At 42.3% G+C, this 24,133-nt stretch overlaps 1 protein-coding gene and 1 long non-coding RNA gene across 4 annotated transcripts in view; one reads left to right on the top strand and one right to left on the bottom strand.

The window, feature by feature from the left end:
- The window catches only part of RAP1GAP2 (RAP1 GTPase activating protein 2), a 337,137-nt gene that overhangs the window by 246,459 nt on the left and 66,545 nt on the right, over window positions 1-24,133 (bottom strand). Inside the window, exon 1 of one of the 3 annotated variants that reach the window (XM_034420789.3) lies at window positions 17,665-20,776. The exons of the other annotated variants lie outside the window; for them this stretch is intronic. Within the exon in view, the coding sequence (XP_034276680.2) occupies window positions 17,665-17,684 (20 nt within the window). The 5' untranslated portion in view covers window positions 17,685-20,776. Of the gene's footprint in view, window positions 1-17,664; window positions 20,777-24,133 lie in introns of those variants that run through there. 3 annotated transcript variants of the gene reach the window in all.
- The window catches only part of LOC117667447 (uncharacterized), a 74,792-nt gene that overhangs the window by 31,222 nt on the left and 19,437 nt on the right, over window positions 1-24,133 (top strand). The gene's annotated exons all lie outside the window — the stretch shown is intronic.

The raw sequence follows: 24,133 nt of genomic DNA on the forward strand, positions 1-24,133 counted from the left end.
ATCATTTAACAATCGCTTTGCTTTACAATGGAAATTCTGCTCCCAATTATGGTTGTAAATCAGGAACTACCATGTTTCCCCGAAAATAAGACCCTGACTTATATTTTTTTTTAACCCTGAAATAAGTGCTTGGCCTTATTGCCATGCACTCAGAAGCCCAATTGGGCTTATTATCAGGAGTTGTCTTGTTTTGGTGGAAACAGGGTACCTGTACTTCCCAGTAGCATATCCACAAAATGCTGCTTTGTTGTTTTTGATTCCTTTCCTCTAATGGCTTCCTCTGCCAACTTTTCTACTTATTGCAGATAACTGACCTACATAGGAGAGTGTTTGCTAGGTTCTCCTAACATGGTGACTCTGAATTAAAAATGAATAATTAAAAAATATCCCCCTCCCTAGGTTTGAAACCTCTCCAACAGACCCTCCATAATTATCTAATTTCTAAGTTACCTTTGATCTCACGCCACCAAATTTACAATGCAAATATCCAAACCATCATAAGATGGTTGGATAAAAATCGACGGTTTTTTTTTAAAATAATAAATAAAAAATATCCATTTTTTAAAAATTTAAATCAGATTTTTTTTATTTAAATCAGATTTTTTTAAATTTTTATCAAATTTATTTTAATAAAATGCTTTTCGAGTAAAAAAAATCTATCTAATTATAGTTTTCTATTTAAGATACATTAATAATTTAGTTTATTCAGCATGAAATGAGCTTAGTTATGTAGCATGAGGCTCTATATTCTGCAATATTGGGACTGTTGGTGAGTCAACAGCAGGTCAGAGGAGGAGCTGCTGCGGGACAGAGATGACAGTTGCTCTTTAAAAATTATGATTTAAATCGAGTCGATTTAAATCAAGCCTTTTTACTAGTGATTTAAATTGTGATTTAAATCGACTTGATTTAAATCAAATCCACCCTGCAGTAAAGAGATACCGAGAACTGCCTTCATTACCGCCATCTGGTGGTCATCCAAAGCTTTGCAAGACAGGTCTGCTTAACCCCAGTCTGATCACCAACTAATTCTGATTTTTACTTACAAATCCTGACCTGGAGACTGGGAAGACAACTATGGCTTATTTTGTATTTCTTCTCCCTGTTTCAAAACACGCAGTAAAATAGATTACATAAATGGCTCCCTCTCAATCTGGTGAGTTGACTATACAGGTAGTCCTTGACTTACAACAGTTTTGTTTAGTGACCGTTCAAAGTTGCAATAGTACTAAAAAAGTGACTTATAACCATTTTTTCACACTTATAACCATTGTAGCATCCCCATGGTTGCATCATCAAAATTCAGGGGGAAAAAATATTTTTTTTCCTTATTACTTGTAGTAAAGAGAATGTATATTTGATTATTCATGTAATAACTGCAGCTAGCAGTGGTGGGTTGCCCCCGGTTCGCACTGGTTCTATAGAACCAGTAGAAAAACTGGCGGGAGGCCCCGCCCACTGACCCCAACATCACAAAAACGCTTCTGCGCATGTGCAGAAGAGTGTGCGCGCGCACAGCCCCGCTACAAACCGGTAGTAAAGATAAGTAGAACCCACCCCTGACAGCTAGGATTGTATTTGCACAAAACTGGAAAAGTGAAGAGATTCCTACAGATGAGAATGTGATTAGGAAAATATTAGAATGTGCAGAAATGAATAGATTAACACTTGCAATTAAAGAGGCGGAACAAACTGAATATTGTAATGTATGGGAACTATTTTACCAATGGCTAGAGAATAAATACGAAAGTTAGAAATAAAAGTAGATTAGTGAAATAGAAAAAATATATTAATAGAATTAAATAAGTTAAGAAAAGAACTGTTACAGTATTAGACGTGCAATGGATATCAATATTAAGTTTAAGAATAGATAAATAATGAATATGGCTGTTAATTTCAATTGTTATTGCACAAGACATTTCTACCCAGGCGACACACCATTTAATGGAAGATGGATTGTTTGTATTAAAATAAAATAAAAAAAATTCAAAAAAACAAAATTCAGAAAATTGGCAACTGACTCACATTTATGTAAGTTGCACTATGCCACGATCTGTGATTCCCTTCTGCGACTTTCTGACAAGCAAAGTCAATGAGGAAGCCAGATTCACTTAAGAACTGTGGCAAGAAAGGTCATAAAATGGGGGCAAAACTCACTTAACAAATGTCTCACTTAGGAACATAAATTTTGGGCTCAGTGGTGGCCGTAAGTCGAGGACCACCTGTACCGGCTTGCCCAGCTAAAGTGTGACCAACGACAGAAAGTGAAACAAAAACTGGTTTCCTTCGTTGGAAATCAAATGAAGTCGTTGTGCTCTTTTCAGAACACCAATTGTTCCCGTTGCCAAAAGAGACAATGCTATCTTCAGTGGCTGGGTCAACAGACCATGAACTCTCTGTGATTCTGTTCCAGCGAAAGATAAAAGCTGGGTTTCAAACAAGCCTTGATCCCTTGAAGAGGTGAAGCAGGCCAACCACTTTGATTGACAGGCCCAGCAGAGTTGCCAGTTTAGGATTCTTTGTTATGTCAGTTCCAGATTTCACAACATCCACCAAAGTACACGTAGTCCTCGACTTGCAACAATTCCTTTAGCAACCGTTCAAAGTTACGACGCCACTGAAAAAATTGACTTACGTGTCAGGCCTGAAGGCCCAATACAAAAGATGGCTTCCAGGTATCTAAAATTGTGTTTGCTAAAAATTGGAAAGGTGAGAAGATACCTACTGAGGATGAAGTTATTAAGAAAATTATGGACTGTGCTGAAATGAGTAAACTGACATTTGAAATTAGAGAACAGGAAGATAAACAATACTATTTGATTTGGGACTTGTTTTATCAATGGCTAGATAATAAAGCATGGAGATGAAAGATGAAATATGATATTAATGTAATGATAAAATATATGAAATGTTTCTTTTTTGCTAAACAATGGTTAAATGAATATAACATATAAAACTGTTAAATAATAGAAATTAAATAATAGGTATTTTGGGATAAGGGATTGAGCACAAAAGAATTTTAACCGATTGACACACTGTTTGTAATTGTATTTGAATGATGGTGATTTTATGTTTTGTTTTTGTTTTAAATAAAAAAAAAATTCAAAAAAAAAAGATGGCTTCCAGGTCTGACAGGAATGTGGAAGCCATCTTTTGTATTGGGTCTTCAGGCCTGCCATTACGACTGTATTTCACACTTACAATCGTTTCAGCCTCCCCATGGTCACGTGATCAAAATTCAGATGCTTGGCAACTGACATTTACAACGGTTGCTGTGTCCAGGGGATCATGTGATCGCCTTTTGAGATCTTCTGACAAGCAAAGTCAATGGGGAAGGCAGATTCATTTAACAACCGTGTTACTAACTTAACACCGGCAGCAATTCACTTAACAGCTGTGGCAAGAAAGGTCGTAAAATGGGAGGAAAACCCACTTAATGACAGAGGTTTTGGGCTCAATTGTGGTCGTATGCCAAGGACTATCTGTATAAGACTCCACCAAAGTCAAGCCTTCCTTAGCTTGATGCCTGCAAGTGTGACTTCTTAAAACCACAACATCCAGGACATGGCTTTAAGCTTTAAGGTCTGCAACCTTAAACAATCAAAGAGCCATTTCGACCCATTTCCCACAGAAAAGAAAACACCGGGAGCCACAAAATCTTCCCATGCCTGACTATTTCTTGAGCAGCCACCAAACTAGCATATGTAGTTGAACAGTTTTCTTGTAGTTTTCTTACATTTATCCATGGTTGGCCTACCGGGGGTTGAAAAGCTCAATAAATTGCATGCTGGCGGGTGTCGCACATTGGTGGTTGTGACGCATATTTTGAGTGACAGGGAGCTGCAGCTGAGGGGTGGAAGAGCCACATGCGGCTCCAGAGCTGCAGGTTGCTGACCCCTGCTTTAAACCATGTTGGCTGGTCTTTTGGATGCTCTTATTCTTGGCATTGGCTCCTTTTGGTGAATATTAAATGGGGAAAACCAAGCCAACTTCTTCCTGAAGAGGATTTTCCTCTCACTTCAATGTCTTCCTGTTGTAAGTAAAAAAATTAATGAGAATCCCCCTCTTTGCTTCTTATTCCCGGTCTTCACCCCTTTTCTTCAAGTTTTATGTTTTCAACTATTCTTCCTGAACATTATGGGTTTCCTGCCGAAAATGGCTCAAGCCTTTAATTTTCAGAATTAATTTTAATTTGTGCAGTCCATAAAGATCCACACAATTGACTATATTTTACTCAAGAGACAAGTTACACAGACGCACACACCTACTTCTAGTGATGGCTTTATGTCAACTTTGGTGTTCCCATAGCACCGACTAGTGGCAGTAAATCTTCTTTACTAATGTGAATGGAAAACAGGGCCAAGCAGAGATTTGATTCGAAGGGGATTCTATCAAATCTCTAAACTGGTTACAGGTAACCCTCAACTTAGGACCACAATTAACAGAATAACAGAGTTGGAAGAGACCTTGGAGGTCTTCTAGTCCAACCCCCTGCTTAGGCAGGAAACCCTACACCACTTCAGACAAATGGTTATCCAATCTCTTCTTTAAAACTTCCACTGTTGGAGCATTCACAACTTCTGGAGGCAAGTTGTTCCACTGTTCTCACTGCCAGGAAATTTCTCCTTAGTTCTAGGTTGCTTCTCTCCTTGATAAGTTTCCACCCATTGCTTCTTGTCCTGCCCTCAGGTGCTTTGGAAAATAGCTTGATTCCCTCTTCTAGTAGTAGAGTAGTAGATTCCCTCTTGTAGTAACCCCTGAGATATTGGAACACTGAGCATAAAAATTTAAGCCCAATTGAACCCAACATTTCTGAGACAGTTGTTAAGTGAGATTTGCCCCGTTTTATGACCTTTCTTGCCATACCTGCTAAGTGAATCACTGCAATTGTTAAGTTAGCAACACAGTTGTTAAATGGGGAATCTGGCTTCCCCATTGACTTTGCTTTGCAAAAAATGATCCCATGACCCCAGGACACGGCAACTGTCATAAATATGAGTTGATTCCCAAACTTCTGAATTTTGATCACATGACCATTGGGATGCTGCAACAGTCATAAGTGTGAAAAATGGGTCATAAGACATTTTTTTCAGTGCTGTTGTAACTTTGAGCAGTCAGTAGATGGATGATTATAAGTCAAGGATTATCTATAACATCATGAATGAAGGCAAATGCAGATAGTCCTCAATTTACAACAGTTCAAAGGTACAATGGCACTGAAAAGAGTGTCTGACTATTTTTCACACTTAACAACCATTGCAGCATCCCCATAGTCACACAATCAAAATTTGGACGTTTGACAACCGACTCATATTTATGACGGTTGCAGTGTCCTGGGGTCATGTGATCATCTTTTGAAAGGTGACTTCTGAAAAACGAAGACAATGAGGAAGCCAGATTCACTTAACAACCGTGTTACTAACATGCTTGAGGCCACCTGGAGAGTTAAGATCTCTCTAAAAGAATGCAAATGGCCAGTTGTCTGCAAAGAGTGTAAATCCTTCTATTCCCCCACCAATCCAGTCAGAGCTGAAGAAACTTCTTGGATGAGAAGCGAAACATCTTCAAAGAAAAACAAGAAAGTCCAATTGCCTCTTTAAAAAAATCACCTCTGGGACAACCATCAGAGGTTTTATTCAGCCGGTTCAGACCGGTTCAGGTGAACCGGTAGTGATGATCTGTGGGTGGGCCTGCTGGCCCGCCTACCCGCCTGGGACTGCCCGGGTGTAATCCCGTCCTATATCGCTGTGTTTTGTGATGCCGCACCAGTGGTGGGTTGCCCGGTTCGGGTAATAAAACCGGTGGGAGGCCCTGCCCAGTGCCCCGAATGTCGTCATCGGTGATCTGCGCATGCGCAGAAGCAAGGCGCGAGTGATCACGCATACACGATCCCGTTGCTAATCGGTAGTAAAGGTACATAGAACCCACTCGTGCCGCACGCATGTTGGACATCACACATGAGCGAATTGTCATGTTGTTTGATGTCACACGCATGTGCGGATGACACGTGTGAGCGAATTGCTGTGTTTTGTGATGCCGCACACATGCACGGACAGAGCATGTGCTCACCTTTCCGGTGCTGGGCGAACCTGTTGCTACAGTATGTGAAGCCCCATTCTGACAATCATGACCTGGATGACTGAGAATCTCGGTAAAGAAATAATGGCATTATAATCAGTGATCTCATCAAAGGAACTGAACATTATCAATTTACCACAGAACTCAACAAGAGAGAGACAGAGAGAGATTTATACTTTCAGACTTGCAACTTCAGACTGTTAACGTAGCCTTACAATAAAGCATAATTAGCATATCGGGTCATTGTTTCTTGTCTGGTCTACCAGGGAAGGCCGACAACTCCCGACCTTTTGTGAGCTCACTGAAAGACGCTTATTCCAACAGGCCACAGAACCCCATAGCAACATACTCTTTGGTGAAAAATGTATTTTAATTACCAGTTCCTTAACTGTAGTATTCCTGGATATCTTTACTTTTTCTTTTCTCTCTTTTTCTCCTAGTGATTTGGCCTAATATTTCGCTTGTTATGTTGAATTTTGTCTTTAACCCACATTTTACAAAGAATGGGAAATTTACCTCAGGCACAATTAGCTTTAATTGGAGCAGAGCTAATCCCGGTAAATGAATGAAAGAATAAATAATTTAATATCGTTTCAGTGGAGTTGAGATTCATGGATACATGTCATTAACCCAGCACATGATGGTTTTTAGAATTAGAACAGAACGGAATGGAACGGAACAGAACAGAACGGAACGGAACGGAACAGAATTCTGTTATTCTGTAATTCTGATCAGCTGTGGAACAGACTGAGATGTGATAGTTGTGAGACTGTTGCGTTATGTGTGGTTGGTGCAGAAAGTAAAAGTGGAGTGGACAATTTCATGGAAGGAGTAGGTCTATCTGTTTGCTGTCTTGCCACCAGATATCATTGGTGGAAGAAGGATTATGTCATTCCTTCAGGGTCTGACTCAGCTGCAGTGCAGGCTGTTCCAAGCACTCACTTGCCCCCCCCCACCCAAAAAATCCTCCTGGGATCCCTGCACCTGGCCAAAGGGTGCTGTTCAAAAGTAACAAGACCCGAACTCACCGGCAAGGTTTGACCGTAGCTGTGCCTACTCAGCAGAGCGTGCCTTAAAGTCCCCATAGGAACAATTGGCCTTTGCCAGAAGCACCTTTCCAGCATCTGGCTTATCTATTGTGATGCTTAAAGGTAAAGGTAAAGGTTCCCCTCGCACATATGTGCTAGTCTTTCCTGACTCTAGGAGGCGGTGCTCATCTCTGTTTCAAAGCCGAAAAGCCAGCGCTGTCCGAAGACGTCTCCCTGGTCATGTGGCCGGCATGACTAAATGCCAAAGCTGCACAGAACGCGGTTACCTTCCCACCAAAGGTGGTCCCTATTTTTCTACTTGCATTTTTTACGTTCTTTCGAACTGCTAGGTTGGCAGAAGCTGGGACAAGTAACGGGAGCTCCCCCCGTGACGCGGCACTAGGGATTCAAACCGCTAAACTGCCGACCTTTCGATCGACAAGCTCGGCATCTTAGCCACTGAGCCACCGCTTTCCCTATTGTGATGCATAGAATCTAGTTATTTATGATGCCAGCTTATTGGCTGAGCCTGTCTCTCCCTTAACCTGGCATTGTAAGTCTTCCGTTTGACTTGGGACCGATCAACTTAGAAACTTGTTTTGCTCAGCTAAGTCTTATCGTCATTTAATTGTTGCTTCCTTATATTTGGGGTTTTACAGAAGCAAGTCTCCTTTTAAGACAGGATCTGGCTTCTAGAGAGGCACTAAACAAGCCAGGATGTGAACTCTTATCATCCTGGCTTGTTTAGTGCCTCTCCACAAGAGCTGTGGTAGTGCGGTGGTTAGAGTGCAGTACTGCAGGCTATTTCTGCTGACTGCCAGCTGATTGCAATTTGGCAGTTTGAATCTCACCAGGCTCAAGGTTGACTCAGCTTTCCATTCTTCCGAGGTGGGTAAAATGAGGACCCAGATTGTTGGGGGCCATATGCTGAATCTGTAAACCGCTTAGGGAGGGCTATAAAGAACTGTGAAGTGGTATATAAATCTAAGTTCTATTGCTATTGCTATCCTTTTCACAGGATACATCTGGTTGACCACCAGGTGTGGTCAAAAAAGTCAATTTAGCCAGAATGAGAACTTTAATTGCACCAATCTATTTTTCTTCTTCTTTTTTCCCCTCTTTTTTTTTTAAATCTTAATTCACTCTGTTGTTTGAGTACGTTGACATTTGTATATTATCCTTGAAAATTATTATGATTATTGCTGTGTCTGGACCGTTTGGAATATTTGAAAAAAGAGAAAGAAAATATATTCTGCTAATTACAATTTAGGGTGTCAATATTGCAAGCATAAAATTATGCAGCTTTTTCATCATCCAAGATTGAATATAACATTGGGGGGGGGGAGGACATTTGAGTACAACTCGCATCAAAAGAATTGTATCAGAGAGGTTCAGTCTTAAGTAATTATTAGAGTCTTCCTTGTACTGTTATTTTGTGTGTTTGTGTTTTTTTCTATACAAGTGTGGCTGATTCTTGGCAAAGATTTTCAGAAGTGGTTTGTCATAGCCTCTTTCCTAGGGCTGAGTGTGAATGACTGGACGAGATAACTCACCTGACTTTGTGCCTAAAATGGGACTAGAACAGGGGTCTCCAACCTTCACTCCAACTTTCACTTAACAATTGGGTGACTAACTTAACAATGGCTGCGATTCACTTAACAACTGTGACAAGAAAGGTCGTAAAACAAACATCTCACTTAGCAGAAATGTTGGGCTCGATTATGGTTGCACCTTGACCTGTACTCCTTGCCAAATAGAAAAACCTATTCTGAGATTATACAGGAATGAGTTTGTATACTTTCTAACCAGGGGTGGGTTCTAAATTTTTTTACTACCGGTTCTGTGGGTGTGGCTTATTTTGTGGGCGTGGCTTGATGGTCATGTGACAATTATTTAGGATTTAGCAGAGGTACTGGTCTACCAGGCTTTTAACTGCTTGCATAGCTGTACCAGTCTACCCATTTATTTTTGCAGGCACCGGTCTACTCATTTATTTGCTTTTAACACTGATCAGCTGTAGGGCGGCCCTTTGAAGCCCCGCAGCAAGAGTTTAAACAGTTTTTTTCCCTCTAGCCATCAGCTGGGACTCAGGAGGCAGCAATAGATTGGGGGTGGGGCCACATAAAAGGTAAGAATAACGCGGGATGGGGGGGCGGGGGGGCAGAACCGGTTCGGTGACATCATATCGTCACCGCTACTGGCTCAGCAGAACCGGGCCAAACCAGGAGGAATCCACCACTGTTTCTAACTTCCCTTAACGTAAAAAAGGATATGGATGGGATTTATTTCTTTTCTGCCTGCAGGTCTCTGTGTGAAGGTGTGTATGAGATCAAACACATCCGTGCACCCTCTGTCAATGAACTTTTATAAATAATATGCTAGATTCACCCACCTAGCATTTTTGGTTCTCTTTAAATTGAACCTATACAGATTCTTCCAATGTGAGACTTAAGTTTTTCCAAGTTCTGCAAAATGATTATGACAAGAGTGCCCTCTTATGTTTTCTGAAGGTATCTAACAAGCTACAGACCATAATAAAGGAAAGAATACAGGGGGAGGGGGTTGTTTGGTACTTATGACCACAATCGAGCTCAAAATTTCCATTGCTAAGCGAGACACTTGTTAAGTGGAACGACTTGTCTCCAGAAGTTGTGAATGCTCCAACACTCTTCTCTTTTTTCTCTCTTCCCTCTCTTTCTTTCTTCTTTCTTTCTCTTTCTACTTTCTTTCTCTCAATTTTTCTTTCTCTTTTTTTCTTTTTTTCTACTTTTTCTCTTCTTTCTTTCCATTTGTTTCTTTCCTTCTTCCTTTCTTTCCATCTTTTTCTTTTCTTTCTTTTTCTTTCCATTCCTTTCTATCCCATTCTTTCTTTTTTTATTTTCCATTTTTCTTTCTTTCTTTCTCTTTTTTCTTTCTCTTTTTCTTTCTTTCTTTCTGCTTCTCTCTCTCTCTCCTGACGTCTGAACTTACCTACTTTCCAGATTGCTCATTCATAACCCAGTACACAGAAGAAAGAAGAATTGAGAAACACCTCTTACGGGTTAACCCGTACTGCTTGTGGCAGTTCAGCTGGGTGGGGTCTGCGGTAGATGTGGTTAAAACCCAGCCCAAGTCAAAGGGTGGCCCTTTAACACTGACTGAAGTGTGAAAGAGTGGTTTGTCTGTGTCTTTTTTGGCAGTTTTATTTTATATACATTCTTGCTGAAGCTACACCATTACCACTTCCCCTTGTTGTTCTCAGGGTTTTGATGGTATTTTGCTCAGCAGAATCACCAAGATTTTGAGTGGACATCAACATTTTTATTCAAAAAGAGACTCTTCCCCATAAATTCAGGAAAAATTTGGAGAAAATTAAAACATGATTATGAATTTTAATAGGAACGTCTCTAATACAGCTCAAACCTAGGATCTAAAGCAGTGTTTCCCAACCTTGGCAAGTTTAAGATGGGGGGGACTTCAATTCCCAGAATTCCCCAGCCAGCATGGGAGTTGAAGTCATCCCCCCCCAACCTAAAACTTGACAAGATTGAGAAACACTGGTCTAGAAAGACGTAATTTTGCCACATTACAAAAAAGACATTGAGACTTTGGAAAAAGTGCAGAGAAGAGCAACTAAGATGATTAAAGGCCTAAAGAGACTAAAACATAGGAAGAACAGTTGCAGCAGGGGTGAAATCCAAAAATTTTCCCTACTGGTTCTGTGGGCGTGGCTTGGTGGATGTGGCAGGGGAAGGATACTGCAAAATCTCCATTCTCACCCCACTCCTGGGGGAAGGATATTGCAAAATCTCCATTCCCACCCCACTCCAGGGGAAGGATACTGCAAAATCTCCACACCCTCCCCACTCTGGGGCCAGCCAGAGGTGGCATTTGCCGGTTCTCCGAACTACTCAAAATTTCCGCTACCGGTTCTTCAGAACCTGTTAGAACTTGCTGGATTTCATCCCTGGGTTGCAGGATTTGGGTTTGGCTAGTCTAGAGAACTGGGGCACATGATAGCACTGTTCCAATATTTGAGGGGCTGCCACAAAGAAGAGGGGGTCAAATTATTTTCCAAACATGTTCTTTATATCGTGGCGACCAAAACCGGATGCAATATTCCAAGTGTGGTCTTACCAAGGTGTTATAAAATGAGTTGTTATGCTCTTAAAATATCACTGCTAACTTTCAGAGGAATTTGCAATCAAGGTAAATTTCACTTCTACAGCTTGAAGATTTATCATGTCACTACTGATCCCCAGCCTTGTACAAGTTCCATCTACTGAACCAAGTTTAAATTTTGATATTAATTTATAGTTCCAGCAGAGGGCAGCACTAGACAATCTTGGCTCAGATTTAAAAGATGAAGCATGGTCAGAATTGGATAATACTGTATAATATTAGGCTGGATACAGGTAATCCTCGACTTACGACCACAATTGAGACCAAAATGTCTGTTCCTAACCAAGACAGTTGTTAAGTGAGTTTTGTCCCTTTTTAACGACCTTTCATTTTAAGTGAATCATTGCAGTTGCTAAGTTAGTAACACAGTTGTTAAGCAAATCTAGCTTCCCCGTTGACTTTGTTGTCAGAAGTTTGCAAAAGTTCACATGATCCCAGAACACTGTAACTGTACATAAATACCTGCCAAGCATCCAAATTTTGATCACGTGTCAACAGGGATGTAATAACAGTCATAGATCACTTTTTTCCCAGTGTTAAGTTGTAACTTTGAACAGCCTTTAAATGAATGTTGTAAATCAAGGACTACCTGTATTATTGGAAAAATTAGGAGCTTAAAGTTAGCTGGGAAATCAAGAAAAGACTCCGAAGGAAAGCAGTGGGAAAACATGGAATCAACATGGACATGGCCTTGATGTTTCTGAAAATTGGAAACAGTCCAGGAGCACCTTTCCCAATTAACAAAATTTATTAAAAGGCCAAACTTTTGATAGTCCACTTAATCAGGTACATGGAGTGGCTAAACTGGTGTTTCTCAACTTTGGCAGCTTGAAGATCTGTGGACTTTGACTCCCAGAATTGGGAGTGCTAGCTGGGGAATTCTGGGAGTTGAAGTCCACAGTTCTTCAAGCCTGAGTGGCGCAGCAGACTAATGCTACTGTTAAAAGGAAGTATTTAGCTTCCAGCTGCCTGCAATTACTGCGAGTTCAATTCTCACCAGGCTCAAGGTTGACTCAGCCTTCCATCCTTTCTAAGGTAGGTGAAACGAGGACCCGGTTTGTGGGGGCAATAAGCTGACTTTGTATAAAATATACAAAAGTATGAAGGCTATTGCTTAACACCTTGTAAGCCGCCCTGAGTCTCCGGAGAAGGGCGGCATATAAATCAAAATAAAATAAATAAACTGCCAAGGTTGTCCCAAAGGTGCTTTTTCAAAAGGCAAACTGGACTTTGTTTTATCTTGAAGACGTTTTGCTTCTCATCCAAGAAGCTTCTTCAGTTCTGACTGGTTTGAAGTCAGAACTGAAGAAGCTTCTTGGATGAGAAGCAAAACGTCTTCAAGATAAAACTAAGTCCAGTTGCCATTTGAAAAAGCACCTTGGGCATAATCGTGACCTAGATGACTGCGAATCAAGGTTGAGAAATACTGGGATATACTGAGGCAGGATTTAAGTTACGATAAAGCAAGGAAAAAAGAGGGAAAGGCAGAACAAGGCTGGTTTTCAAGATGGAGGCTGCACGTGAGGCAGTACCTTGTCAATTAACACCTCCAATGTGTTAAAATTCAAGTCTGTTTTTTTATGGCCTTCAGAGTGAAGCTGAAAGCTTTTGATCTATGTAGGTTCCATAATATCTTCCTTAACTGATTGTAACCTTCCATATTTTCAAAACAGCTACCAATAATTTGTTGAGCTTTCAAAGTAGCTATTTTGGAAACAAGAAATATGTCTCAGCTGATAATGTTGTTCAAATCCCACCTTCCCAAAAACAGTAACTTTAAAATTTGCTGTGGAACTTCCTGGGAGGTTGAAAAAAATTGCAATATGACAGGTAGTCCTCAACATACGACCACAATGGAGCCCCAAAATTTCCGTTGCTGAGTGAGACGGTTGTTAAGTAAACTTTGCCCCATTTTACGACCTTTCTTGCCACAGTTGTTAAGTGAATCACTGCAGTTGTGAAGTTAGTAATCCGGTGGTTAAATCAATCTGGCTTCCCCGTTGATTTGGCTTGTCAGAAAGTCGCAAAAGGGAATCACTTGACACTGCAACCCAGTTTTTTTTTACTACCGGTTCTGTGGGCGTGGCTTAGTGGGGCATGGCTTGGTGGGCATGGCTGGGGAAGGATACTACAGAATCTCCATTCCCACCCCACTCCAGGGGAAGGATAGTGTAAAATCCCCTTTCCCTCCCCACTCCTTGGGGGAAGGATATTGCAAAATCTCCATTCCCACCCTACTCTGGGGCCAGCCAGAGGTGGTATTTGCCAGTTCTCCGAACTACTCAAAATTTCTGCTACTGGTTCTCTAAACTGCTCAAAATTTCTGCTACCGGTTCTCCAGAACCTGTCAGAACCTGCTGGATTTCACCCCTACTGCAACCATCATAAATATGAATCAGTTGCCAAGTGTTTGAATTTTGCTCACCTGACCATGGAGATCAGGGGTGGGTTCTACTTACCTTTACCACCGGTTCGCAATGGGATCATTCGCGCGTGCAAAGCGAGCATGCACGCCTTTCTTCTGCGCATGCGCAGATTGCCGATGACAACATCCAGGGCAGTGGGCGGGGCCTCCTGCCGGTTTTACTACCGGTTCTTGTGAACCGATCCGAACCGGGGGCAACCCATCACTGATTTATTTATTTATTCTTTATTTATTTGTTCAACTTGTATGCCGTCTTTCTCTGAAGACTCAAGGCGGCTTACAATGCATTTAAAAACCATATATAAAACATTAAAAGTTAAACCATTAAAAACAATTAAAACCCATTCACACCATTCATGGCTGGATCTCGCCAAATCGCAGCAGCTGATTTGATGAGGATGCTAAAACAGTTGTAAGTGTGAAAAAAGCTCAAAAGTCACTTTTTTTCCGGTGCCGATGTAACTTTGAATGGCACCGAATTGCTATAAGTTGAGAAATGCTTGGTCTCCTGATGTCAAAACTGTGTCCATGAATTCATTTGCACAATGTTTCCCTTAGCTCAGGGGTCTGCAACCTTAAAGACTCAAAGAGCCATTTGAACCCGTTTCCCACAGAAAAGAAAACACCGGGAGCCACAAAACCCTTCCCGTGCCTGACTATTTCTTGAGCGGCCACAAAACTAGCATACCAGTATGTAGTTGAATTAAATGTTCTGTTTTCTTCTGAAACTTTTTTTTTTCTTGGATTTATCCATGGTTGGCCTACCAGGAGTTGAAAAGTTCAAAAAATCGCATGTCAGCAAGTGTTACACATTGGCGGTTGTGACGCATATTTTGAGTGACGGGGAGCCGCAGCAGAGGGGTGAAAGAGCCACATGCGGCTCCAGAGCCGCCAGCTGCTGACCCCTGCCTTAGCTGAAACCAGAAGGGCATTGCTGGCAGGTGATGTCAGATGAAGAGCATTTGAAGGTGCCTTTTGTGTAAAATTATTGAGGCTCGTGATGACGTCGGTGTGGGGACAAAGTAGAGTAATGACCATGTTGCAAAGTCTGTTGTAACCAGGAGTTGAGCTCAAGTCAAGAAAGAATTTTATTTATCGGGGTAGAAAAACTATTTATGACAGTTGTACTGTCCGGGGATCACATGGTCACCATTTATAAACTTCCCAGCTGGCTTCTGACAAGCAAAGTCAATAGAGGAAGCCAGATTCACTTAACAACAAGTGAGTCACTTAACAACAAGTGATTCATTTAGCAACAGTAGCCAAAAAATTGCAAAACTCACTTAACAACTGCCTTACTTAACAATGGACATATTTTACCCATTTTACCATTGTTAAGTAAGGCAGTTGTTAAATGAGTTTTGCATTTTACCATTTTACCAATGGTTAACTAACAAAAACAGAGGTTAGAATTTAAAAAGAATTCAAAGAGATAATAAAAATCTGTACTGAAAATATTGCAAGATGGATAAACTAATTGTTTTCTTATTTTATGATTAATATTGATTACTAGTATGGTTATGGTTATTGTTGTATCTTTACTTAAAATTAACTATGCCCAGACAACACGCTGTTCAGATAGACATGGAATTGTTTATGTTTTTAATGAAAAAAATGCACCAATAAAAGATATATTCAAAAAACAAACAAACACAATGGAAATATTGGACTCAGTTGTGGCTGTAAGTCGAGGACTACCTGTAGATAAACAAGATTTAACCAGAGCCAGTTTAGTCCAGTGGTTAAGGCAACAGGCTAGAAATCACCAGGAGATTGTGAGTTCTAGTCCCACCTTAGGCAGGAAAGCCAGCTGGCTATAATTGGATTTGACTCAGTTTTCTTATCTCACCCTCATTGTTTCTAATTAACTTCCTATGTTTTATGTATTATTACTTATCTCAAAAGAGAATACTGGAATGTGTACGTATGTAAGGAAAACTTGCCTTGCACATTTGTCCCTTCTGAATTCTCCTTCTGTTCAAGGAGAAAGAGAAGAGCAACTATCTAAACAATGGAATGGAATGGAATGGAATGGAATGGAATGGAATGGAATGGAATGGAATGGAATGGAATAGAACAGAACAGAACAGAACAGAACAGAACAGAATAGAATAGAATAGAATAGAATAGAATAGAATAGAATAGAACACCAGAGTTAGCAGGGACCTTGGAGGTCTTCTAGTCCAACCTCCTGCTCAGGCAGGAAACCCAATACCAATTCAGACAAGTGGCTGTCCTATCACTTCTTGGACTAAGGGTGACATGATAGCAATGTTCCAGTATCTCAGGGGCTGCCACAAAGAAGAGGGAGTCAAGCTATTCTCCAAGGCACCGGAGGGTAGGACAAGAAGCAATGGGTGGGAACTAACCAAGGAGAGAAGCGACCTAGAACTAAGGAGAAATTTCCTGACAGTGAGAACAATAAACCAGTGGAACGATTTGCCTCCAGAAGTTGTGGGTGCTCCATCATTGGAGATTTTAAAGAAGAGATAGGGCAATCATTTGTCTGGAATGGTACAGTATAGGGTCGGCTGCTTAAGCAGGGGGTTGGACTAGAAGACCTCCAAGATCCCTTCCAACTCTGTTATTCTGTTAAAGAATTGGCTTTCAAAACTGCTCTCCAAGCAGAAGAGAAGCTGGGTGGGAAATGATCTTTCTGAAATGATTTTGCAAAGGAACCAAGTTGGGGAGAGAGGAGTGAACAGAGAGGCATCCTCAGGAGAGGTCAAGCTAAGGAAAACAGCCCCACCCCCACAGTGATGCAAGCTCTGCCCCTTTTGTTCTGTGCATTGTGACATCACAGGCCCGTCCAAAAGGGGCGGGGTTTGAATTGCAAGGGCGTAGCCTTGCTTCTCTCATTCAATTTTACGGAAGCATCTGATCTTGCTGCCTCCCGTTTCTCCCTGTATGACCTCTCTCCAACTTATCTGCAGTTTTCCAGAGTTTCCAGACTTTTTCCCCCCGGGGGGGGCTTCTCCTAGGGGGTCTCATTAGGAACAGGCAACCAGAGAGGCATCGTAGCGATGGAAAGAGATCAATTGGAAAAGATCCATATAACAGAAAGCAATGGTTACCCCCTTCCCAAGTTACCAGAGAAAGTCAAAAAGACCCCTAGGAGAAATCTGAAAGACGTATCTGTCAGAGATGGGCTTCACATAACTCTAGCAACTGGTTCGCCCAGCACCGGAAATGTGAGTGCATGTTTGTGGCGTCACAAAACACGGCAATTCGCATTTGCACGTGCCGTCCACACATGCATGCAACATCAAAAACACAGCGATATAGGACGGGATTGCACCCAGGCGAGTGGGTGGGCCCACCTGCAGGTCGCCACTACCAGTTTGCCCGAACCGGCTGAATCCCACCTCTGGTGTCTATGCACCGTGATTAACAATCCAGAAAAACAGAAAGGTAACCTTTTGAAGAACTAGTAATAAGTGAACCGTCCCCACAGTGCCAGACGCACCACTCTACCAGGGGTGAGTTCTACTTACCTTTACTACCGGTTCGCAACGGGGCCGCATGAGCGCGTTCGTTTTGCTCATGCACGCATGCGCTCTTCTGCACATGCGCAGAAGCGTTCTGATGATGTCGGGGTCGGTGGGCGGAGCCTCCCGCTATAGAACCGGTGTGAACCGGGGGCAACCCACCACTGCACTTTACCCACTAGGCCTCTCTGCCTTGAAGACTGCATCTCCAGCTTTCTGGGCACCAGAAAGACAAACCAGCTTGTTTTTAAGTCAAAACAGCATCCTTCCCCTTCAATCTGGCCCCTTCTAGCTAGGCAGGGTGAACCTTAACCTTGGTGGCCACAATGCAGAACCATGGGCCTTCAGGCAGGAATTTGTAGGACTATCACCCCATGTATTTGGAGGGGCACCAGAACAGAGGGAGGAGAGAGAGAGACCATGTTCCCCTGCCTTTTGCATCACAAGAACCACAACAAACTAAAAACAAAAACAAAAAACTTACCAGCCGTTCTTTTTCTGCATTTTGGAGGGGGAAATGCAAAGGATTATCTCCCTGGACAAGATCTCGAGCTAGTTATAATGGCAAGGATAAGGAGTCTATCTTCTGGAAGAAAACATCCCGACTGGCTTAACGGCCAATTTTTCAGGCAGGGCTATTTCTCGTCAGCCTCTTTGATCTCAAATACCACCCCCCCACCCCCTTTTTCGGTAATCTGCACTCATTTTCTCTTAATTTCAAAACCCGCCACGGATACATTCGTGGTTGCCATAGGAACTAATGAAAAACAAATTAAAGTGTAAAAGAGAATGGGGAAGCGGGGAGGAAAGGGAGAACAGGGCTCGCAGCTCACCTATGGAGAAGGAATCAAAACAAAAAGCAGACTAGAGAGGGAGGGACTATCCTCCCCCCCCTTCCCCCAGAAGGGGAGGAACTACAACAACAATTATCCCCAGCCAAGGGAATTAGTATCCTCAGCTCAACCCAGACTGAAGAAGGCTGGCAGAAGGGATGACGTGCTAGGCCCCAATTGTTGGTCCCAAAATCTAGATGGCACTGGGAGAATATTTTTGGTTTGTGCCCCATCAACAGTTTTAATAAATTAGCAGAGTTGGAAGGGATCTTGCAGGTCATCTAGTCCAACCCCACTGCCCAAGCATCTGCCCTACATCTGCCTCTACCTAGGATCGAACTCACAACCTCCTGATTGTGAGGCAAGAGTTCCACCTCTAGGCCACAGCAGCTGATGGTGCAGCCAGTACGTTGTTCCAGGGCCCATGGAGCATAAAGGGGGCCCATGAAAGGGAATTTTTTTTAAAAAAAATTACAAAATCAAATTTTTAAAAAAGAAAAACAATATTGGATATATACTTCATACTCTATACCAGGGATCCTCAAACTTCTTAAACAGGGGGCCAATTCACGGTCCCTCAGACCTTTGGGGGGCCGGACGGGCTGGGTGGCAGTGGCTAGGTGATCATGTCACTGGGTGGGCATGGCCAATTTAGCAGCCCATTAAACATTTTAATTAAATTTTAATTTGTTATGCTCCTGGGGCCATTTTTGGCCTCCTGAGGCCTCCAGGAGGTGGGGGGCGGCGGGTAGGTGGGGCAATGTGGGCGGGGCAGCCTCGTGGTCCCGTGTGTGCCAGATTAATGGCTTCAGTGGGCCGTATTCAGCCCACGGGCCATAATTTGAGGACCCCTGCTCTATACTTTGTGTGTATAGCAAAACCGCCTTGCAGCCTTGTTTGACATAGCCTTTATTAATCTAAAACTCAGTGAACAGTTATTTATGTAATTTATTGAATTTAACAGAATATAAAGGCCATTACATCTCAACTATCGTAACTGTTACGAGCTTGTAATCAATCTAGTATTAAATTCATTGCTTATGTATATTGTTTCATTATTGTTTATATACTGTGTATTATTGTTTTTATTGTCTTTTACAAAAGGACCTGCCCTCTTTTTAATATTTGCAAGTATGTTTGAATGAAATAAATGTACAATTATGACATTATTGATTTATGTGTCCATGTGTAGGTGAGGGGCCCATATTAGTCTTGTTCCAGCACTTAATAATCCTCTTGGCGGCAGAGGGAGAAGGGGAGAGAATCTGGGGTTCTGTGGGGAGAGTTTTCTGCCTTTCCTTCAGGTATTGAAGACTCCTTCTTCCATGGAGGTTTCTTTTCTTTTTATTCCTATTACAACCCTGCGAGGTAGGCTGGGCTGGGAGGAAAGCAAGCATTGGCCACAAGTGAATTTCCATGGCTGACGTGAACCTGTCGCTTCCTGGTCCACCTTACCTGCTCCATTTCTTCTACAAGGGTTCCCCACTGTCATTTTTATTTTATTTTATCAAATTTATATAGACACCCATCTCACGGAGGTGACTCTGAGTGGCATACAATCTGTATATATATAAAAGCCAAATACCACTCACTCATCATGAAATCTTCAGAACCGTAAAGCCTACAAACTTGAAATTTGGCACGTATGTTCCTCTTGGCTTCTAGGTGCTCGCTAAGAAAAGATTTTTCGAAATGACCATCAGATCATTAGTATTTCATATACAGTATTATATTCACACGCTCTGATGCTACGGAGTTAGATGTTCTACTCCCCTTCCCCACCTGAAAAGAACTCTGTTCCAACTGCCAGTTGCCTTATAGTGACACCCTCTGCTGTTACCCCTTCGCTAAACCAGACGTGGGTGTGGCCAGAGTGTGACTCATCCAGCCTGCGGGCTGGGATATTCTAGTCCCCACCCCCCTCTGTTCCAACTGCCAGTTGCCTTATATTAACACGCTCTGATGCTACGGAGTTACACATTCTACATTAAGTTTCAGCTTTAAGTGTCAAGTTATCAAGCCCGATCGCATAGTTTCGTAGCGAAGCATGGGGTGTCCAGCTAGTAAAGCATAAAACAACAGGATAAAACAACAATTAAAAATTAGGCCTGTGAATTACATCCTCCCCCCCCTTTAAACAGCTCCTTTATCCTTCACTATATCATCATGTTACCATCATCCCTACTTACTTGTGTTATTTATTAGATTTTTATCCCACCTTTTTACATTTATAACTCAAGGCAGAACTGAAGAAGCTTCTTGGTGAAGTGATTTTGTTCTTTCAAAGGGGACTTTTTTTTTTCAATTATTTAAATTGAAATTATGCAATATATAGATTTCAAGCATTGAAGCTGATGTCTCTTTCGCATCAAACCCAGGACAGAATTTAAGTGAGGGTCAAGCTGCGTAATCTAGGTTTGTCTGTTAACCCATTGAGATCTAAGACATCCAGGTATTACCAGTATTATTGCTAAAGTAGATTGTAGATTAGATATAGTGGCCTCAAAATTTTTTGGGTACCAGGGACCGGTTCATGTGCTGCCTGCACTCCATGGATGGGGCTTCACTTGTTTGTGCGGCCTGGTTTCTGACATGCCATGGACCGGTGGCAGTCCACGGACCGGGGATACCTAGATTTGAAGATGATTTTAACATACACAATATATTTTTTTTTATTTTTATTTTTTTATTTGATTTATATGCCGCCCTTCTCTGGAGACTCAGGGCGGCTTACAATGCGTTAAGCAATAGCCTTCATCCTTTTGTATATTTATACAAAGTCAGCTTATTGCCCCCACAACTGGGTCCTCAATTGACCTACCTTAGAAAGGATGGAAGGCTGAGTCAACCTTGAGCCTGGCAAGATTCAAACCTGCAGTAATTGCAGGCAGCTGGTCTTAATAACAGGGTGCTTTAGACCACTGTACTACCAAGGCTCCCTTGGTATATGGGAACAATCTTGAATTTAAAAAATTGTCCCCCACACTGTCAACATTTGCCTTGTATCTTGAAAAAAAAACCACCGGGATTGACCAGCCCTATGTGATATGGCCAAACACTGTACCGAATTTGCACTGGCCACGGTAGATGTGCGGATACCCTCTGTAACTGGAGTAAAATACCATCACTGAATTGTGACTGCAGGGTGAAAAACAAACCATCCAAAATATAGTGTTAAAGTGCCAAAATAGAGCCTATAATGGAGACTTTTCAGATTTTCTGGCTGTGGCAAACGAAGCAAAAATTACACTCGTAATCTAGACATATATTTATGATCCTATTTTATATTGTATTGTGTTTCTATCCAAATGCGATGTGAATGTGCCATACAATCCATCCATCCATCAACCAATATCAACCCATCCTGGGCCTTGAATGGTATACCGCCAGTGATCGGATTATTAAAAGCGAGTGAAACAGTGGGCAGGTAAAGAGACAACATTGGATCAAATATTCAAATATAATAAAATGCAGCGCATGGGCTTTCTTCTCGTAGGTTTAATATTTTACCACTTCTGTCCCGTTGAACATTGCAATTTGCTTTGAGAGTTGCAGACACAACACAGCTGAAATAGCACCCAGCTGATTTTGGCTGATCTCACAAGGCATTAATTACTGGTTTGTGTTTGGCTAGTCCTAGTGGTGAAGAAAGAACTGGCACTCTATCTCCCGGTTACTGTTGTTAACAAAACTGCCTGGATGTTACCAGGAAACAAACTCAGATACGCCGTTCTCTTTATCTTCAGTGCCCAAGGAAGCCTTACTTATCAATTTTAGGCTTCCTCTGAAGAGTTTTCAGAGATTGGTACGATTATAAGGAACTGTTTCTGATTTTACTGCTGTGATGAGAAGCTTTACCCACTAGTGCAAGGGTGTCAAACTCGATTTCACTGAGGGCCGCATCAAGGTTGTGTTTGACTTTAGCGGGGTGGGGTGGGTGTGGCGGGGGTGGGCATGGAAGTGGCCAGCTCAATGTCACTCGTGTTGGGAGTGCCTGTGGTGGCCCAAGCACTCTGCCAGCAAAAACGGGTTCCCGAGCTCCGTTTTCGGCTGCAACGGCCTCCTGCAACCCTCTGCCAGCGAAAACGGAGTTCGGGAGGGCCGCACGCACCCCTCCCGAGCTCCGTTTTCGCTGGCAGAGGCACTGCGGACTGGTCCTTCACTCTTTCCAGGGCAGCCCTTTGGGCCAGATCTAAGCCACCCTGTGGGCTGGATCCAGCCCCCCCCCCCCGGGCCTTGAGTTTGACACCCCTGTTTGTGGGTTGAGCAAACTTTGCGAATCATCACACCTGGTTGCAATATCACTGTTAAAATATTTGTGGGGGCGAGAGAAATAAATCTTAAAAGCATTGTGGGAGGTTTTAAAATAAAGGAAAGAAATACGTGCATCTGCATATAACTGTTGTAATATGCATGAAGGGGGGAAAAATCTGCATATTATTATAGATACAAGAAGGAAACAACAAAGAATGCAGAAACGGAGGGAGGCCGATTCAATCCCACACGTGCCAGCCAAAATACAGACAGCATTCAGCAATTCTGAGTCATATAAACTGCCGGAAAGCAATTGTTTTGCAAATGCTTTTCTATTTAAACCATCCAAGACAAAAGAGGGATAATTAGTATGCGGTTTGCATAAAGAAAATTGAACGTGATCAGTATCAAAGAGATGGCAGGACCCTTCTTCCCTAACCTTGGAGAACACCTGCCCGTTAAGGTAGGAAGCATAAGGCTAAATAGGATCATATCAAATAGCTTTTCCAGCAGTCACTGGAACAATCACAAAAAACGGATTCTGAATTCTCAGGCTGATTGTGGTTCAGGAGACTATTACTGTATGGGAACAACCAGCTACAAGATTCCCCCTTATCAGTAAAGAGACTTATCTCCTAGCTCAGGAGTCTCCAAACCTGGCAACTTTAAGACTTGTGGACTTCAGTTCCCAGAATTCCTCAGCCAGCATGGGTATCTGTGGAATTCTGGGAATTGGCTGACTCAGGAATTCTGGAAGTTGAAATCCACAAGTCTTAAAGTGGCCGAGTTTGGAATTTGGAGACTCCTGTCCTAGCTGGATCACAGGAAGACTGTTAGAAAGAAAACCAGAAAGCCTTTGCCTATATACAGGTAGAGGAGCCGAGGTGGCGCAGTGGTTAGAGTGCAGCACTGCAGGCTACTTCAGCTGACTGCTAAACTGCAGGTTCGGCAGTTCAAATCTCACCAGGCTCAAGGTTGACTCAGTCTTCCATCCTTCCGAGGTGGGTAAAATGAGGACCCAGATTATTGTGGGCAATATGCTGGCTCTGTAAACCGCTTAGAGAGGGTTGTAAAGCACTATGAAGCGGTATATAAGTCTGAGTGTTATTGCTATAGCAGGCTAATTCTGCCGACTGTCAGGAGTTCAATGCGTTCAATCCTGACCAGCTCAAGGTCGGCTCAGCCTCCCATCCTTCTGAGGTGAAATGAAGTAAAATGAGGACCCAGATTGTTGGGGGCAATATGCTGACTCTGTAAACCACTTAGAGAGGGCTATAAAAGCACTGTGAAGCGGTATATAAGTGCTAGTGCTATTGCTAGTCCTTTGAGAGAGCTTTCATGTTTGCAATATATATATATATCTGCACCTCAAAACATTGCAATTTGTTGCCAGTGCCCTGATTCCAGAAAGGCTAAATCATACAACATAGAAAAATAGGGTTGGAAGGGACCTTGGAGGTCTTCTAGTCCAACCCCGTGCCCGTGGCAGGAGATCCCATACATTCCAGACTTTCTTTGGGCTAACAGACTTTCCTATACATTCCAGATTTCTTTGGCCTAAAGAATAACAGAATAGAATAATGGAAGGGATGCCAAAGGTCCTCCAGTCTCCAATCCCCCACCCAAGCAGGAGACCCTTCTTGGATGAGAAGCGAAACGTCTTCAAAGAAAAACCAGAAAGTTCAGTTGCACCTTGAAAAAAGCACCTTTGGGACAACCGTGACCTGGATGACTGAGAATCTCCATAGACATTTAGGAGACCCTATACCATTTCAGACAAATGGTTGTCCAACATCTTCTTAAAAACTTCCAGTGTTGGAGCATTCACAACTTCTGAAGGCAAGTTGTTCCACTGATTAATTGTTC

Source organism: Pantherophis guttatus, chromosome 1 (assembly GCF_059756535.1).
Source record: "Pantherophis guttatus breed Tessera chromosome 1, ASM5975653v1, whole genome shotgun sequence".
Lineage (NCBI taxonomy): Eukaryota > Metazoa > Chordata > Lepidosauria > Squamata > Colubridae > Pantherophis > Pantherophis guttatus.